At 34.2% G+C, this 18,043-nt stretch overlaps 4 protein-coding genes across 5 annotated transcripts; all 4 read left to right on the top strand.

Annotated features, from left to right (window-relative positions):
* The first annotated feature begins 116 nt into the window (after window positions 1-116).
* Window positions 117-2,561, top strand: LOC128885532 (succinate--CoA ligase [ADP-forming] subunit beta, mitochondrial-like). Its single transcript, XM_054139627.1, has 7 exons — window positions 117-360; window positions 463-719; window positions 825-987; window positions 1,069-1,336; window positions 1,420-1,724; window positions 1,831-1,950; window positions 2,028-2,561. Exons 1-7 carry the CDS (start codon window positions 277-279, stop codon window positions 2,220-2,222), a joined length of 1,392 nt encoding a protein of 463 aa, XP_053995602.1. The 5' UTR covers window positions 117-276; the 3' UTR covers window positions 2,223-2,561.
* A 274-nt stretch (window positions 2,562-2,835) lies between these two features.
* On the top strand, window positions 2,836-6,848 carry LOC128885543 (succinate--CoA ligase [ADP-forming] subunit beta, mitochondrial-like). The gene is made up of 7 exons (XM_054139637.1): window positions 2,836-2,990; window positions 3,961-4,220; window positions 4,395-4,557; window positions 5,062-5,326; window positions 5,414-5,718; window positions 5,806-5,925; window positions 6,004-6,848. The coding sequence occupies exons 1-7, from the start codon at window positions 2,925-2,927 to the stop codon at window positions 6,172-6,174; spliced, it is 1,350 nt and encodes a 449-aa protein (XP_053995612.1). The 5' UTR covers window positions 2,836-2,924; the 3' UTR covers window positions 6,175-6,848.
* A 143-nt stretch (window positions 6,849-6,991) lies between these two features.
* Window positions 6,992-8,498, top strand: LOC128885796 (PCNA-associated factor-like). The gene is made up of 5 exons (XM_054140100.1): window positions 6,992-7,465; window positions 7,531-7,601; window positions 7,808-7,876; window positions 7,955-8,064; window positions 8,140-8,498. The coding sequence occupies exons 2-5, from the start codon at window positions 7,565-7,567 to the stop codon at window positions 8,188-8,190; spliced, it is 267 nt and encodes an 88-aa protein (XP_053996075.1). The 5' UTR covers window positions 6,992-7,465; window positions 7,531-7,564; the 3' UTR covers window positions 8,191-8,498.
* Window positions 8,499-8,888: 390 nt separating this feature from the next.
* LOC128897161 (cullin-associated NEDD8-dissociated protein 1) lies at window positions 8,889-15,247 on the top strand. Of its 2 annotated transcripts, XM_054160889.1 has the most exons (17): window positions 8,889-9,158; window positions 9,705-9,874; window positions 10,036-10,249; window positions 10,353-10,645; window positions 10,740-10,902; window positions 10,978-11,251; window positions 11,355-11,861; window positions 11,970-12,253; window positions 12,336-12,467; window positions 12,536-12,704; window positions 12,781-13,072; window positions 13,159-13,357; window positions 13,436-13,693; window positions 13,775-13,963; window positions 14,039-14,282; window positions 14,357-14,503; window positions 14,579-15,247. In XM_054160889.1, exons 1-17 carry the CDS (start codon window positions 9,117-9,119, stop codon window positions 14,713-14,715), a joined length of 3,714 nt encoding a protein of 1,237 aa, XP_054016864.1. In that variant the 5' UTR covers window positions 8,889-9,116; the 3' UTR covers window positions 14,716-15,247. The 2 variants fall into 2 exon arrangements, with proteins under 2 accessions (XP_054016864.1, XP_053995181.1); XM_054139206.1 differs by lacking the exon at window positions 8,889-9,158 and having other exon boundaries at window positions 9,757-9,874; window positions 10,018-10,249.
* The last annotated feature ends 2,796 nt before the right edge of the window (window positions 15,248-18,043 follow it).

Raw genomic sequence — 18,043 nt, forward strand, 5'->3', positions numbered from 1 at the left:
AAATTTTGCTCATCTGTGGTAGCATTCACTCATAAATATGACCATTTATCATTGTAGTAAAACAAAGAGGCATATATTCAACGCTCATTGCCTACTTAATTGATTTCACAATGCATTGTACATAATGAAGCATCTTTTAAAATTTGCGTTAAGGATTTTGTATAATGTAGGAGCAGAATTCTTTGTACAATTCATAAATAACGAAGCGTCGCTTTCTACATTTTCGTAAAGTTGAGCAATTTTCAACGCTAATGAATCGAGTCTACTATTGTGTAAATGAAATTGTTTAAATTAAGTATCGACATGTCAAAGAGAATGTCATCACTGATATTATGTTGCACCCAGGCAATAAAAGGACAGGTAGACATTTACATATTTGGAATACTAAAATGATTATCCAATTTATTAATAAGTTAAGGCCTTGCTATTTTAAATATTGATGGTTGGGAAAATATGTTTCAGTTATTATTTCGTACATCCCTTTTTACCCAACAAACTCGGCGCATGCAAGTTCACGAACATGTCGCATACACTTTATTAAAATCAGCTGGAATTCCAACTCCGCCATATGGAGTAGCTAAAACACCAGACGAGGCTGCTAAAATAGCCAAGGATCTGGATACGAAAGATATCGTTTTAAAATCGCAAGTTCTTACCGGAGGCCGTGGAGTAGGACACTTTAAAGGCACCAACGTCAGAGGTGTTATTATGTGCGAAACGTGAGTGTCATGAATTTAAACTTGAATTAGTTCCTAATAGTTTCTATTGCTTTTCTTTTATTTCAAATATCCGTATCTTAATGTGTCTTTCAACATAATTTGCAGCCCTGAACAAGCAAAGACTTTCGCCAATGATATGATAGGAAAATTATTAATAACAAAACAAACTGGAGCCGCTGGATTAATTTGTAATTCAGTAATGGTAACGACGCGGATGTTCCCTCGCAAGGAATACTATCTTGCAGTCATGTTGGAGATCAGTTTTAACGTGAGTTAAACTTATCAAGTAACTGTATATATTAAATTTTTCATTATGTTTGATATTAAAAAGAAAATATTTTTTTCTCAGGGTCCCGTGATAATTGTGTCAAAACAAGGCGGCGTAAATATTGAGGACATTGCCGCCTCGAATCCTGAAGCTATAACGTATATACCAATTGATATCATGAAGGGTCTAACAACCGAACAGGCAGATCTCATTGCAGACAAGTTAGGTGTAAAAGGAGAGGACAAAGACATTGTTTCCACGATCGCTTGCAATCTTTATGAATTATTTATCGAAAAAGACGCCTTGTTGCTTGAGATAAATCCATTTGCATTAGACCTTTGCGGAGAATGTATGGTTTGCAAAGGAAACTTGTTAGATTAATTTTACTGTAACGAAGAAACAGATGTTTAATCAAATTTATACGACTTCCAGATCATGCCTTGGATTGTAAGTGTTCTTTCGACGACAGTGCAGAATTCAGACAGAAAGAATTATTTGCTCTTCAGGACTGGACGCAATTAGATCCAAAGGAAGTTAAAGCAGCTAAATTTCAGTTGAACTACATAGGTCTAGATGGGAATATAGGCTGCATGGTGAATGGAGCAGGATTAGCAATGGCTACAATGGATATCATACATTACTATGATGGTATGCCAGCCAACTTTTTAGATGTGGGTGGCAGTGCCACTGCGGAAACCGTCAAGGAGGCGTTCCAAATAATAGTCTCTGATCCAAAGGTGTTTAAAACATATAGATAGTAAACATTATTATATTAACAAACATTAAGTTTGTTACATATATTCTGCGCTGTATCTATAAAATTTGTATTGCGAATTTTTTCAGGTCGAAACTATCTTCGTTAATATTTTTGGTGGTATCATGAGATGCGACATAATTGCGCAAGGAATAATCTCTGCGACTAAGGATCTGAAATTGGAGATTCCGATAGTCGTAAGGCTGCAGGTAATTTAATAATGATTTATCAAGGTCCTGTGAGAATAACGATAAGTTTTATTTTCCTTCTTTTACAACCTGCCTAGGGAACTAACATGGAAGAAGGAAAAGTACTGATACGCGACGCGAAATTAAAAGTCATTTCCGTGGACGATTTTACCCAAGCGGCTGAAGCGGCTGTAAAGTTGGTGACAGTAGTGAACTTAGCAAATTCCTTGAATCTAGACATTTCTTTCACAAGCAAAGAGAAATCTGATAAAAAATGTAACAGTTCGAAGTAAGGTAAATCTCTTTGTGGGAAATATTCAGAGCGTATGTTTATCATTTTTGACCTCATAATCGCTTCTTTTTTACTTGCATGTACGGTGAAGAGTTTTCGAATCGAAACTATTGACACTAGAAAATATACAACAAATACTTAATATCGTCTTCGCAAAATTTTACTTTATACAGAAAGTTATATATTTGTATAAAATAAATATTTTCCATTGAAATTGTGTAGTTCATAGTCTACTTTAAAATCTAAGCGAATGAAATTAATCCCGTTAAACTTCTTTCAATATAGACGCGATAATTACTTGTTATTATTTCTTACATTTTCCTTATTTATTTTTCAGTTTGTAAAGTGCTTTAAGAATTTAAAATTCATACTAATGATTTATAAAATATGTATCTGGTTGCTTTATTATTCAAATAGCAAAAACTAATATTACATTAACAAATGAACCCCCTAAAGATTCAAGTAAGATCTTCGCTGTTCAATTGTTACAGTTCGAATATTATCTTTGTCTTTTATTCATTTTAGCGCTGATCGTTTGAAATTAATTTCAAGTGATGCGTCGTCTTTGCATTAACGTGGTGCTGCTATCGCGGCTGGTTGCGCGCGAGTTTGCGTCATGTTTTTACAGGAAACGTCAAGAAGAAAGGTGGGGACATGAAGGCGCAGCTTACACTTGGCAGTCCACTGCCACTGCTTTACTAAGATGGCTACCATGTTGTCGCGGACCATCTCACTCGTTGAAAATCTCACCCGATTCAATGGGTCGAAGGTACGTGAAACAAGTCGTTCTTCGTATGGTAATGTTTACGTCGGTTCTCTAATAATCGCATGAAAAATGTGTTTCCTCTGTTTCCGTATCCCGAAATCGAATGATACTTGCGCCAATGATTCATAAGGAGACCACCATATTAGATCCGTAGTCTGCTAAATTCGGCGCCAGGGTCAGTCGATTCGAAGCCAAAGATATTGGCCTTGCCGCAAAACTATCTTTTTACACGAAATACAAGCATGACAGTTACGCAATACGAAAGTGGACGTTCCGTGCTCGTCCTTCCAATCTTAGGTCGATGACTCTGAAACGTCCGTGCGTATTTAATTAAGAGTTATTAAATTACGCCAAAGAATGAAGACCACTTGTCAAACAATTTTGAACTGTCATACTTTTGCGAGAATACAAAATTTGAATAATCGAATGCTTCGTTAACGATTGTTTCCTTTGTCCTTTGTCTCTCAATCTTGTTTGTCAATATTTATTATTGAAGATATTTCTTTTTTCTTTTTAAGTTTTCTTTATTTTTTAAAATTATTTCGTTTTATACTTTATTTGTGGTCATTTGTTTTCATCGACTAAAGAAGATAATTATCAAAGACAAAACAAGTCAAGGGTGACAAGCATAGAATTAAAAGTATGTGGGTCATTACCATTGATTGGTCTTCGAGTTCAGTTTATTTTTAAATCTTGCAGGCCAAGGCCTTGAAGCGCACAAACTGTCAATAATAATGTGTTAGATCACTTTGCTTTAATATCACTGTGTATGTTATGACATTTACTCTTTAATCAACTTCTAATGAAATGTGTATACAATAATTGCAATAATAACAATATTTCTATAATATTCTGCAACCAATAAAAAATAGCTCTTTTCTATTATTATCATATTTTATGTACATAGATTAGTGTATTTAAATGTTATTTTCTCTTAACAACACTTTTGGTAACTATATCGTTTTTTTTACAGATATTAGGATGCAAAACCAATTTAGTAAAGCAACCAGTTCGAAATTTAAATGTACACGAACACATCAGTTACAGTCTATTAAATGAAGCTGGAGTACCGACTCCTAAATTTGGAGTTGCCAAAACTCCAGATGAAGCTGCAAAGCTTGCTGCCGATTTGAAAACTAAAGACATTGTCTTGAAGGCACAAGTGTTGGCTGGTGGCAGAGGAAAGGGTCATTTTAAGGGTACCAATGTCAGTGGTGTCAAAATGTGTGAAACGTAAGTTACTATAATATCTGACTATACTCCCAAGAAAGAGGGCTTCTGTTCGGATTCACTTATTTATTTATAATCATTTATTGACCCATAATCCTTTTTTTCTGGGAGCCAACACGCACGTAAATTGTACTGAAATGTGTACTATACCATATTATATTTGTGTTCCCCTTGCAGCCCAGATGAAGCGAAAAAATTAGCAAGTCAAATGTTAGGTAAATTGTTAATTACTAAACAAACTGGTGAAGCAGGTAGGATATGCAATGCAGTAATGGTAACACAGCGCATGTTCCCTCGAAAAGAATACTACCTTGCTGTCATGATGGAAAGAGCCTTTGGTGTATGTTACTAAATTAATATAATTTTAAAGTGTTACAAGTAACTAAAGATATGAATATATTCGTAAAAATCTGTATAATAATAATCGTGTAATTGAATGCATACGAAAAATATTTGGAATTTAGAATGTTTTCAAAAATTTCTTTCAACTTTCTTTTCAATTAGAACAAACTTATTATTTATGAGAACTGCCACGTGGTTCCAAAACAACAACGTCATTGCAACATGCAAATTACTCAATTTGACTTTGTCCCCTACCATTGTCACATTCCATTTAGTGATTAGATAAATTGTATGTATTAATTTTAATTGAACTATCACATGTTTTTTTCTCCCTCGTTCCTTCTGTTTTTTCTTTATTTTCTTGTACTTCCTCTGTATCAATATGATTGTTATACAAAGTTCAGCGAATATTTTCTTATCGAAATATCTGCGAAATGTTAATTTTATTTACAACTAATATAAATATAATCGAAATTTTTAACTTTCAAATATTTAATTTAAGGGTCCAGTTATAATAGCTTCAAGTCAAGGTGGTGTAAATATCGAAGAAGTCGCTGCAACTAATCCTAGCGCTATTATGTACGAGCCTGTTGATATTAACAAGGGAATTACGAAAGAACAAGCGGAACGTATTGCTGTGAAACTTGGTCTACAAAATGTGAAAGATTACATTTCCAATATAATTGTAAATCTATACCAATTGTTCTTAAAAAAAGATGCCCTTTTATTAGAAGTGAATCCTCTCGCGGAAGATATTAATGGAAACTGTGAGTCTGATCACAAATATAATGTAATTTCCTATATCTTATAAAAAATTTCATTAGAATTAATACTTTTATTTTAACGATATTTAGATTTCGCATTGGATTGCAAGTGCAGATTCGATGATAATGCCGAGTTCAGGCAAAAACCATTATTCTCTTTGAGAGATTGGACTCAGGAAGATCCTAAAGAGGTCGAAGCTGCTAAATTTGACTTGAATTACATTGCTCTCGACGGTAATATTGGCTGCATGGTGAATGGTGCTGGCTTAGCCATGGCCACTATGGATATCATAAAATTACATGGAGGAGAACCAGCCAATTTCTTAGATGTTGGCGGTGGTGCATCCACTTCTGCTGTAAAGGAAGCATTTAAAATAATTACATCTGACCCAAGAGTACGTAATCGATATGCAACAAGCTTAGAAAGATTTCATTTTATTTAAATCAATTTTAAAAATGTATTTTGCTTCCATCCAACATAGGTGCATGCTCTTTTGGTTAACATATTTGGTGGAATCATGAGATGCGATGTTATTGCAGAAGGAATTATAGCAGCAACTAAAGAACTCGACTTAAAAATTCCTGTCGTTGTTCGATTGCAGGTACAGTAGTAAAAATGAATAATTTTAAGAATGAATAATTATAAAAGAGTATGACGTTTAATGATTTTATTATTACAGGGTACGAACGTAGACGAAGCGAAAGCTCTAATCGCGAACGCAGGTTTAAAAATCGTACCGATCGACGATCTAGACGAAGCTGCCCGTGTTGCGGTTAAATTGTCAACAATTGTTAAGTTAGCACAATCCGAAAATCTCAGTGTTAACTTCGAGATACCTTCAATTTCATAGATTTAGCAAAAATTGTAATTTACACATTATCAGGAAACTAAGGAGAATGTATTCACGCATTGTTAAACAGTTGAAACAACATTTGAAAGTAATAACTACACTAATAACTTCAAGTGTCATTCTGCGCTTATCTCTCTTAGAGTTACATCTCAGTGTTTCAAACATTGCCGTGTCAGATTGAGTAGAAAGAAAAAAAAAATCGTCGATTTTACTGGACAAATTTATATTTTTCAAAAAGGACACACTTTGTTTCCAGTCTTGTACATTTTAAATATTAGAAAAATGATTCAGGCGATTGATTCGAATTTGATGTTGCTTCCTTTTTAATGTAAGCACAAATTCTCTCCCAAGAAGCATGCAAAGCATTCTTAAGGATATAATTTATTGCTTACCCATCGACGGGTTTCTGTGATTCAGTATTAAAATTAAGTTATATAATACATATTTATCGACATAGCTATATTTTTTGCACGAAAGTGTATACAACATTCTTTCGAAGCTTACATCTAACAGAGTACATGATTACTGTCCGAGGCGGAATCTTTTGTAAAATTATCATTTACAAAAGAAACTGTTAATACCTATTTGAGGTACGTGTCATAAAGAAATGGCCTGTAAATGTAACATAGACATATGTAGTTACATGTATACATATATAAATTATTTTACGTAATTTTAGTTTGTTCTTATCTTTTTAATTAATCGAAAATAACATCCGTTTTACTTTTCCCTGAACATACAATATCATTGCGAAATAAGAAGATTACGCCGTATCAGTATTACAACGTAACTTGGATTCAATACAAAGTAATCACGACGCGTTAAACGATCGCATTTATATTACATATGTCACATTAGATATATATATTATCGAAGGCGATTTGTTAAAAAATACGAGTAACGATAAATATTGAATGTAATGTTATTTTAAGTACAGTGCAAAGGTATATGGAATAAAACTTTCGATGTTCCTCTGTGTGTGAAACTATTCGAAAGTATTTTTGCTTAAATTGTTATGGTCAGGAATGATAATACTCTTTTTCAATAAAAAAAATATCCCATTGTTACATTAATTACGTCTGTTATCTTTCAGCAAATTTATAGGGTTCGAGTAATATTGAATTCTGTTAAAATACATATAATTAATCAATTTTAAGCTTTTTTGAAGCGTTAGTAATGCTAAAGTGGAATTGCATTATTTGAATCTACATTTTTATACCATGACGACTTTTAGGTTGGCCCACCTGTTTGGTTTCCTTCGTCTGATACAATTGGCAATGCGAATATGCAGGTGATTTAAACAAAGTAAGGTGTAACGAAACTTTAGAACGTTCAATTGTTTTCATTGTCTTTTAGAATCTCTGGATTTTGAATTCCTTAATTTACCAACATGGTGAGAACAAAGGGAGATCGTGTACCTTCAAAAGGTGAAAAAAATACTTGAAAACTATTTTATTTTCCAGTGTTTGAAAATGATTCCTTTGTCTTTGTTCGCCCCCTATTCGATCCAGCCATCGATCTTATTCTTCGTTACTCAATTCTGCAACTGTTTTCCATAATCTTAATTATCAAAATATAAAATCGTGATTTGTTTACAAATTTGTTTATAAATCGTTTTTTCCGTTATTCGTAGCCGTTGGCGCTAAGGCACCAAGAAAAATAGCAAGCACCTCTCAAAAAAAAGGAGGATTAGGAAGCAAAGGTAAATTTTATATTTTCTTTTTTCCTTGAAAAGTACAAATAATAAACGTTCGTATGTTATTGGAACGAAACTCAAAAGGAGGTGGTAATCCATATCATCCAAGGGAGACACCTGAATGGCAGAAACCTATCACATGGTTCCTTAATCAAAATTCTGAGAAACAAGATACAGGTAGCTCAGAAGCACAGGTATGTTCTATAAGTGTTACTAATACATTGATTTAAACAGCAATATTTGTTCAAGAATAAAATGATTAATAACAGGAAAGGGAGGATCAGAATGCCAACGAAGAAGCAGGAAATGAATCAGACTGAAGATCTGCAGCAACAATGTCTTCCATTATGATACTTCTGTTACCTTTTAGTACAATAATTATTTATTTTTTTATGAATAGGATAAGCACAATTAATTTATATTTAATTATTTAATTGTCAAAGAACTACAAATTTTAAGTACGTTAAGGATAAGAAGTAAGAAGCTAAGTAAACTTCAAAGTAATGAAAATGTTACACATGTGAATTAAAATTAACACGTTATTTTTTTTATATGATATTAATGTGCTCAATGTTACAAATATTGTTTCTAGAATTTAACTATTGTAAGTAACATGTTAAGTAAAGTTTATATGAATTAGAATAAAAATATATCTACATTGATAATTTTTACTTTTTACTTATCTCTGATCAATCTTTATTGATGTATGATTTGTATTATCTGTTAAATAATCTGTATTGATTTTGATTGTAACTATCTTTAATTCCTATTTCTTTTCAATTATATGTTTCTGCTAAATGTGTAGATATGTGAATATATATTTCATTATTATATTGCTAAGTATTTCTAACTAACATTTTTATTTCTGAATTTTTCTTTTCTAAACCATAGCTTTGATTACAAATTTGAAAAGTGGCGTGCATTACATTCGATTACATCAAGTGCAAGGCAGCGTTTCAATGTTTCCCATCTGTCGTTGTTGTTTTGGTGGATTTAGGAACGCACAATTACCATCAAAATTTTGGCAGTCGAAGTTTGCGGTAAAGATTCGCAGTATTGAAATGCTGCCGACGGCGAAATTTCATTAAAAAAACAGTTTCTAGCGAGAACTTTAAACGCATACACGTAATCGCATTTAGTGTTGTCTGTTTCTAGGAAACTTCGTAATTTTTCGTTTCTTTCCGTTTAATTATAACGTAGAATATTGGAACGACAACTGTAACCGGCTGTGAAAAAGTTTTCAATCATGGCTAGTGTCTCTTATCAAATCGCAAACTTGCTGGAGAAGGTATTCAATGCATTTTTACAAACAAATACTTCTACCTTCCATCGATGGAATAAATTTTTTCCTCTGATTGTTTTAAGATGATATTTTGTAGGAGTGTTTGCGCTTGTCCGGTGATAATGTTAAGGTTCTACATAACCTCGTTTTATTTCTATAATTCTTTCACTATTAATAAAATAATAAAAGATGGGTTTGAAAATTACCAGTTTTTTTAACATTGTGTTTGTCATAAATACTCCAAAACATGTTTTATGTGTATTCTCCGTTGTACATAATCATTACTTTTATGGACTACTATGATTATTCAATTTTTGTTATTGATATATTCAAAATATTTAAATATATTTCCCTTATGATTGTTTATACGAGTATCTGTATTGCCTTCTTATACAAATCATGGTGATACATTTAAATTATCCATGTAAATATCACGAAAGTTATCACAATCATATTTAATTTCTTTGTTGCCATAGTAACCACACTTCTTTTATATCTTACATTTTATTTTAAACCCATATACACATATTTTAATAAAATTCATTCTCCTAGATGACCTCCAGCGACAAAGATTTTAGATTTATGGCAACCAATGATCTAATGAGTGAGTTACAAAAGGATAGCATCAAACTGGATGACGATTCTGAGCGTAAAGTTGTAAAGATGCTTTTAAAACTATTGGAAGACAAAAATGGAGAAGTACAAAATCTTGCTGTAAAATGGTAAAGTTATGTGTAACTTAAACCTGAAATCTAAAGTAATCTCTATTATTAATTTCATAATAATCTTGTATATTACTTAAAAATATTAGTTAAGTTCTGTCTTGCAACTGCAAGATTTTCTCTGTATTTGGACACGATTACAGAAACGTGTCCGATTTCAGTTTGGGGCCCTTAGTCAATAAGGTAAAGGAGTACCAAGTGGAAACTATCGTAGATGCGCTGTGCAGTAACATGGTATCAGACAAGGAACAGTTGAGAGATATTTCCAGTATCGGTTTGAAAACTGTAATCTCTGAACTTCCTTTGGGATCCAGTGCCCTTGTCGCGAATGTTTGTAAACGAATAACTGGTCGACTCAGTAGCGCTATTGAAAAAGTAATTATCATAATTAAGTATTCATATTTATATATATTTTAGAATTTTAGTAAAAGTTTATGTTATACATTCAGAACAAAAGAATTAATTGTTTTATATATAGCAGGAAGATGTGTCCGTGCAACTCGAAGCTCTCGACATTGTAGCTGACTTATTGTCTCGATTTGGTGCTTTACTAGTCGCCTTTCACTCCATCATTTTGGCTGCGCTATTACCACAACTTTCGTCTCCACGTCAAGCAGTTCGAAAGCGTACTATAGTGGCTCTGAGTCACCTTCTGACTTCAAGTAACAATTACTTGTACAATAAACTTCTAGATCATTTACTTGAAGGTCTTACCACGCAAACTGCAAAAAATGTGATACGCACTTATATACAGTGCATCGCTTCTATTTGGTAAGTTTTGTTTTGTTGTTTTGTCTTCTAATTACAGTATTACCCAATTTACGACTCTTACATATTTGTTTGCATTTTTTTTAAATATTTACAGTCGTCAAGCAGGGCACAGATTCGGAGAACAAATCGAGAGGGTCATGCCGCTAATTGTACAGTATAGCAACGAGGATGACGACGAACTAAGAGAATACTGTTTACAAGCATTCGAGTCTTTTGTGTACAGATGCCCCAAAGAAATCACTCCACACATAAATAAAGTAACCAACCCCGCTTACGTGGAATCCTAGACTTCTAAAAATTACTTGTAATCTTATAAAGTAATATGTTTTTAGATTATAGAAATTTGTTTGGTTTATATCACATACGACCCAAACTACAATTACGATGACGACATGAACGATTCGTCCGATGGGGAAGGCGTCGTAATGGAAGTAGAGGAAGACGGAGAGGAAGATGCCGAAGACGAGTATTCGGATGATGATGATATGAGTTGGAAAGTTCGTAGAGCAGCTGCAAAGTGTATCGAAGCTGTTGTATCTAGCAGACGAGAACTTCTCCCTGATCTTTACAAAGTTATTTCTCCAGCACTGATTTCAAGATTTAAAGGTATTTTAATTCCAAGCCTCTAGAGGACAATCTAAGCATACTCGTTAACGTTGTTTCAAATTTTATTCAGCAATAGAAGTATAAAAAGAATGAACTTTTACAGAAAGAGAGGAAAACGTAAAATCGGATATTTTCCATGCGTATATTGCACTTCTAAGACAGACGAGACCAGCTACAGGCATGCCTCTCGATCCTGATGCAATGGAAGACGATGACGGTCCAATATCATTGCTACAACAACAAGTTCCGCTGATAGTAAAAGCAGTTCATCGTCAAATGAAAGAGAAGAGCATCAAGACGCGACAAGACTGCTTTTCGTTATTAAAGGAACTGGTACTTGTATTGCCTGGTGCTTTAAACAATCACATACCCGCGTTGATATCTGGTATACAGTATTCTTTGGGAGACAAAAATTCTTCATCAAATATGAAAATTGATACATTGGCTTTCGTACATACATTATTGGTAACTCATCAACCTGAAGTGTTTCACGCTCATATGGCAGTTCTAGCACCACCAATCATAGCTGCTGTCGGTGATCCATTTTATAAGATCACCGCGGAAGCATTGCTGGTATTGCAACAGCTTGTCCAAGTAATTAGACCACATGGTAAGTTGAGAAATAATAATAATTGTAGATATCGCTTATTGAATATGCTTAAAATATTTTGAACCATGTTAGCTACGAATTTAATTAAGATAACGAATACTACTTCAGACAAACCATGCTATTTCGACTTTACATCATTATCTGGCGAAATATATCGTTGCACCTTAATGAGACTGAGAACAGCAGACATCGATCAAGAAGTGAAAGAAAGAGCCATCGCTTGCATGGGTCAAATCCTCGCGCATTTTGGGGATACTTTGTGCGATGAATTGCACGTATGCCTTCCCATATTTCTGGACAGACTCCGTAATGAAATTACGAGACTCACGACAGTTAAAGCTTTAACCTGTATAGCATCATCTCCTTTAAGAGTGGATCTAAAGCCAATTATGGTACATGCATTACTATATAGAAATTAATATTTTTTGAAGCATCTTATTTCTCTGTAAATTATCATTATTGCGTATTTTACAGGAAGATGCGATTCCAATTCTTGGGTCTTTCCTCAGAAAAAATCAGAGAGCTTTGAAGTTATGTTCCCTTCCACTTTTGTACACTTTGGTTCAAAATTATAGTTCTGCTCTCCATGTAGATTTATTAGATAAGGTAATAGAAGATATTTACAAAATTCATTTTATAACGAATGGAATTGAAACCAACTAATATTTTGCCAGGTTACTACAGAATTACCAGCGCTATTAAATGAGACTGATCTACATATTGCGCAGTTAACTCTTAATCTTCTCACGACTATCGCGAAACTGCATCCTATCGCTTTAACAAGGGTGACCGATAATATATTACCGGAGATATTAGTTCTTGTAAAATCTCCACTTCTCCAAGGTAACAAACGAACCAATGTTGCTATTATAATCACATACCACTCAACAATTAATTTCATTTTGCCTCCATATTTCAGGCGTAGCCTTGAATTCGATGCTGGAATTTTTCCAAGCTTTAGTTCAGGCAGACATACCGGGTCTTGGTTACAGAGAATTGCTTTCGATGTTGATAGCGCCTGTTAGTAGTCAATCTGTTCTTCATAAGCAAGCTTATCATTCGCTCGCCAAGTGTGCAGCTGCGTTAACTATCACATGGCATCGAGAAGCACAGGCGGTAGTAGAACAATTTTTAAAAGACGTTCAGAGTCCACAAAGCGACGCGCAGCATATTTTTGCATTACTGGTTATCGGTGAAATAGGTAGACACGTGTGAGTAAAACTCATTTCTATGTGACTTTTCAATGCATTTCTCTGCAGGTCATCATTGATGATCAACTTTCTTCTTTCTAATTCAGGGACTTGAGCGGAATTACTTCTCTAAAGCATATTATTTTAAATTCATTTTCATCCCATTCGGAAGAAGTAAAATCGGCGGCTAGTTACACACTGGGAAACATAGCTGTTGGCAATCTCCCAGAATATTTGCCGTTTATATTAAAAGAAATTGAGGCACAACCAAAACGACAATATCTCCTTTTACATTCGTTAAAAGAGGTAGTCTGATATTAAAATGTTATCTGTTTCGTGTTTGTTAATTCAATAACAATTTATCTATAATATAATACTTTGCAGATTATTACGTGTCAGTCAGCTAGTCCGTCAGGTGTATCCCACTTACAAAATTTCGTGCCTTCGATTTGGATGCTTTTATACAGACATTGCGAATGCACGGAAGAAGGCACGCGCAATGTCGTCGCGGAATGTCTGGGAAAGCTCACTTTGATCGATCCTGCCACTTTGTTACCAAGATTACAGGAATCGTTAAAATCACCATCTGCATTTATGAGAACCACCACAGTTACCGCTGTTAAGTTCACTATTTCAGATCAGGTATGTATAAAGATATAACGCTATGTAAAAATTTGTCGATTGTTGTATCTATACATAAGTAATTTAAAACATGTTCTGCAGCCTCAACAAATCGATATCATGTTAAAACAATGTATGGGCAATTTCTTAGTCGCGTTGGAAGACCCTGACCTGAACGTGAGGAGGGTAGCTTTAGTTGCATTTAATTCAGCAGCTCACAATAAACCAATGCTTATAAGAGATTTGCTAGATTCTGTGTTACCACACCTTTATACCGAAACTAAGATAAAGGTACTTGATTAATGAACAAATATTTAATACCTCGAACAAAAATAATTGATGGGATTTTGAATTGATTAATCATAGAAAGAACTGATAAGAGAGGTTGAAATGGGCCCCTTCAAACATACAGTGGACGATGGATTAGATCTCAGAAAAGCAGCATTCGAATGCATGTATACGTTGCTCGATTCCTGTCTGGATCGATTGGATATTTTCAACTTTTTGAATCACGTTGAGAATGGCCTCAGAGATCATTACGATATCAAAATGTTAACCTACCTTATGACTGCCAGGCTCGCTCAGTTGTGTCCTACAGCAGTTCTACAAAGTAAGCGTTACGCGCAAGCAAAGACGGTGTTCCCATTTATTAATATTACATTTGTTCATTTGTATTTGTCCCAGGGTTGGAACGATTAGTCGAACCGTTGAAAAGTACTTGTACAATGAAAGTAAAGGCAAACTCAGTGAAACAGGAATACGAAAAACAAGACGAACTCAAACGTTCAGCATTGAGAGCAGTAGCGGCATTGTTAACTATTCCAGATGCTGGTAAACAGTCTTCATCATAATAGATCTTCTATCCTGGAAAATTTTCCAGGGATTGAAATAATCTATTCTTTCTAGATAAAAATCCATCGTTGTGCGAGTTTGTAACACAAATCAAAGCGGCACCCGAATTGCAACCACTGTTCGAAATAATTCAGAAGGACTGCACAGGCAGCAGTATGAACGAAACCAATAACGCAATGGATCAGAGTTAAAAACCTTCACGACCTTACTTTTTGTATTTCACATAGATCGTTGTTAGCTAAGCATGATCGCGGTCATATTATTCATAGTTTATTTCTATACGTTATTTTTTCATTATTGTCTTTGATCTGAAACGTAGTTTGAAATGAATGTGATTTCATGTAATACGCCATGTATAAATTACAAAAATAAATTTGCCAATTGTAAGCATTTTACGATAACGCATCGGGCTTTCGTTCAACAATAAAAACAACACTGAAATTTTCAATCTGAATCGTCGTGAGTGCTTGAATTTTTCCAAGCGAGAACGAAAGATAACGCATAGAAACCTCGGTCTTATTTTGTTTCAGGCAAATGAATTGTTGAGCGCTATGCGAACGAAAGATAACGCAGAGAAACCCGAGTCTTATTTCGTTTCAGGCGTATCGTTTAAGAACACGAAACAAAGCTTCCCAATAACGTGACTGTGATCACGTTTACGATCCTTTTCGATTGCGCCAATTGACCCAAATGTTTATGATTAATGTACGATCTTCTTGCTCGTGTTCGTTTCTTATTTGCTGACCTACATATCCGATTCCTTAACAAATTTATTAACAAGGTTGTCTACTACTTTCCCTTCGAACGTTAATGGCCTTTTACCAACTACATTGTGAAAAATATGTTATATAGTACTGGAAGCCTGTAGAATATACCTTTATATGAGTAACTTAAGTGTGCATTATATTTTCACGTAATATTTAAACATCAATATATCGTTAGAATGGAACGTAGTGTTAGTTTTGACGCGTGCTAAAAATAGCTGGAACTTTATGAATACAGAAACGGTGGCGGGGTACTTTGCTGAATATTCTGCGGTCGATAGCCTTTAATTACATAGCTCTTCTGACAATGTATAATTTATTATCTGGTTTCCTTGAAACGTCTAATACTCTTATCAACGTAGAGTCATCTAATATATATTTCTCAATACTGTGCAATAACCACAATTTTCTTCTGTTGTAGTCAACACAGTATTCTTATTGGGACTGTACAATGGGTTATCGAATTTAGAAATCTACGAAGACGAACTGGTTTTTATACCCTCCGCCACCTATACGAATCCAAACTAGTGTTGATACAGTTAGAATACTGTTACTCATTCTTTCGTCACTTCAGAACTATAAAATATAATTTATACATTTACGAATGTAGTACATGCTTTATGACAAATGTTGCGATTTAAACAATGTTTTTCCGATACGTAGATAAATTATTTAATTATAAATTAATTAAAGGAATGTTGGAGAAACATTTTTGTTTTCAGATTGCAGGGAAAATTAGAACGCGAGACTTCTTCTTGCGTTGCTTATTGAATCATTTAACAGCCGATGCCCGATTTGTGTATATTTCCCGTGAACTCGTGTTGATCTTTGCGCGTGTGGGTTCAGGCCTTCACCTAATTCCAAACAATTCCAAAACCTGCTGCGAATCACGTTTTCCACGTAATTCACGTAACCAGCTTTTGGACACCTTCGAGTCAATTTTATTTCGAAAATATCAAAATAATTTTAAGTGCATTTCCTAACACGTTGAAATATATCAATTATTGCGTATTTTTATGAAATAAAAGAACAGAATTTTAAGAACATTTTTTAATCATGTATTACATGAATATCATTTAAAAAAAGGAAACTTGTATCAATCATGGGAGTTCTACGAATTACGTAATATGATTTCGAGGACCTGCTGTTACAAGAAATATTGCATACGTGAGAACGGTAACGACCTTACCAAAAATTCTACGAATTTTAGGGTGTCGGGATTTGTGACGTTGCTGTGAGTCACGTAGGCACCCTCGGGAGGTGTCACATTTAACTCTGCTGATGACAATAGTACATTTGTGTGTAAGGTGACGGAATATGTGGCTATATGTGTTGGATCGTCTAGTACTAGTCAGCATTAAATGTCTCTGTAGTTTCTACTGAAAGCTTGCACGATCTGTACAGATTATTATTATTATTATTTTATTCTTTCTTTGTACATAATCAGTAGCACCCCTATAGTAAATATCTCTCCTGCCACTCATCGAATATTTTCAAAAATTTAATGCTAATAGATTCTACCAAATTTCATGATGTTCTAGTAAACAATTCGTGAGGCATAACAAAAAATAGAGGCCGACAATACCAGGACCGTTTATACATACATACATGCAAATGTTTGTAATCGTTTTTTTTCCATTTTTATATTCGCAAATCCTCAAAACAGCAGGATATGCAAAAAAAATGTAGGTTATATTTAATATTGGCGGGAAAGCGAGCTTCCAAATATGGTCTTAATACCAGTGGCGTCATCGGTGGCAAAATGCCCAAGTTTGTAGTGGAATAGTTTTATATTTTCCACGCTAGATGACGCTCAATGACAAAGGGTTGTTAGTACCAGTGGCGCCATCGGTATCAAAACGTCCAAGTTTGTAGTGAAAATAGTTTCCACCGTTCCTCTAAGATGGCGACATAATATATTTTAATCAATTATCATTTATTTCTCATAAATGCATAATTAATACGATCCTTTACCTTGTAACGCTTCAATATATTAACTGTTACGTCACATTTATCATTTTTATGAATAGGTAATTATTGTAATAGTAATTATTTTCTCTTTGGTTAGTGGCGCCATCTATCAGCAACAGTGGAAACTATTTTCACTATAAACTTGGGCGTTTTGCCACCGATGGCGCCACTAGCATTAAGACCAAAATTAGTATAGTTCAGTAATTGGCTACTATCAAATTTATAAGTTCCCGCGCTCACGAAGCGGCTGAATGAGCGGGTGAATCTTTCTTGCACCCTTTGTGTTCACACTATTGTTTTTCATCGATTTTTATATTTATAAAAATAAAGACTAATATTCTTTGTAAAAAGAAACAATGTTCACTGCATCCAGATATGGGCACGCAGAGCTGATAGACTCAGAGGGAAAGAGAGAGAGAGAGAAACAATGGCAAATTTTATTTCCATAACACAAAATGTTCCAGTGCGTTTTTATTTGTTTTTATTGTACCGCGGATGACAACGTGTTCCGCTTAAAGAATATCAAGATGACCTTTATTCTCTGTTAAAGATGCGTACGCATCGTCCTTGACTTTCAGTCAAATTGCACATTCGCGAACGTGATGGTCTGAAAAGTTTCCATTGAAAAGGATCACCTTAAAAACAATCCTATATATCAAGAATCTTTCATTGACATGTTACATTCCTTCGTTTGATATCAAGCGAATAAAAAAACATCAATTACGCTCGATGTATCACGAGACCCTTTCCTTGTTTTCTTTTCTCGTGTCTTTTCTTCCTTGTC

Source organism: Hylaeus anthracinus, unplaced genomic scaffold, assembly GCF_026225885.1.
Source record: "Hylaeus anthracinus isolate JK02 unplaced genomic scaffold, UHH_iyHylAnth1.0_haploid 0, whole genome shotgun sequence".
Classification (NCBI taxonomy): Eukaryota; Metazoa; Arthropoda; class Insecta; order Hymenoptera; family Colletidae; genus Hylaeus; species Hylaeus anthracinus.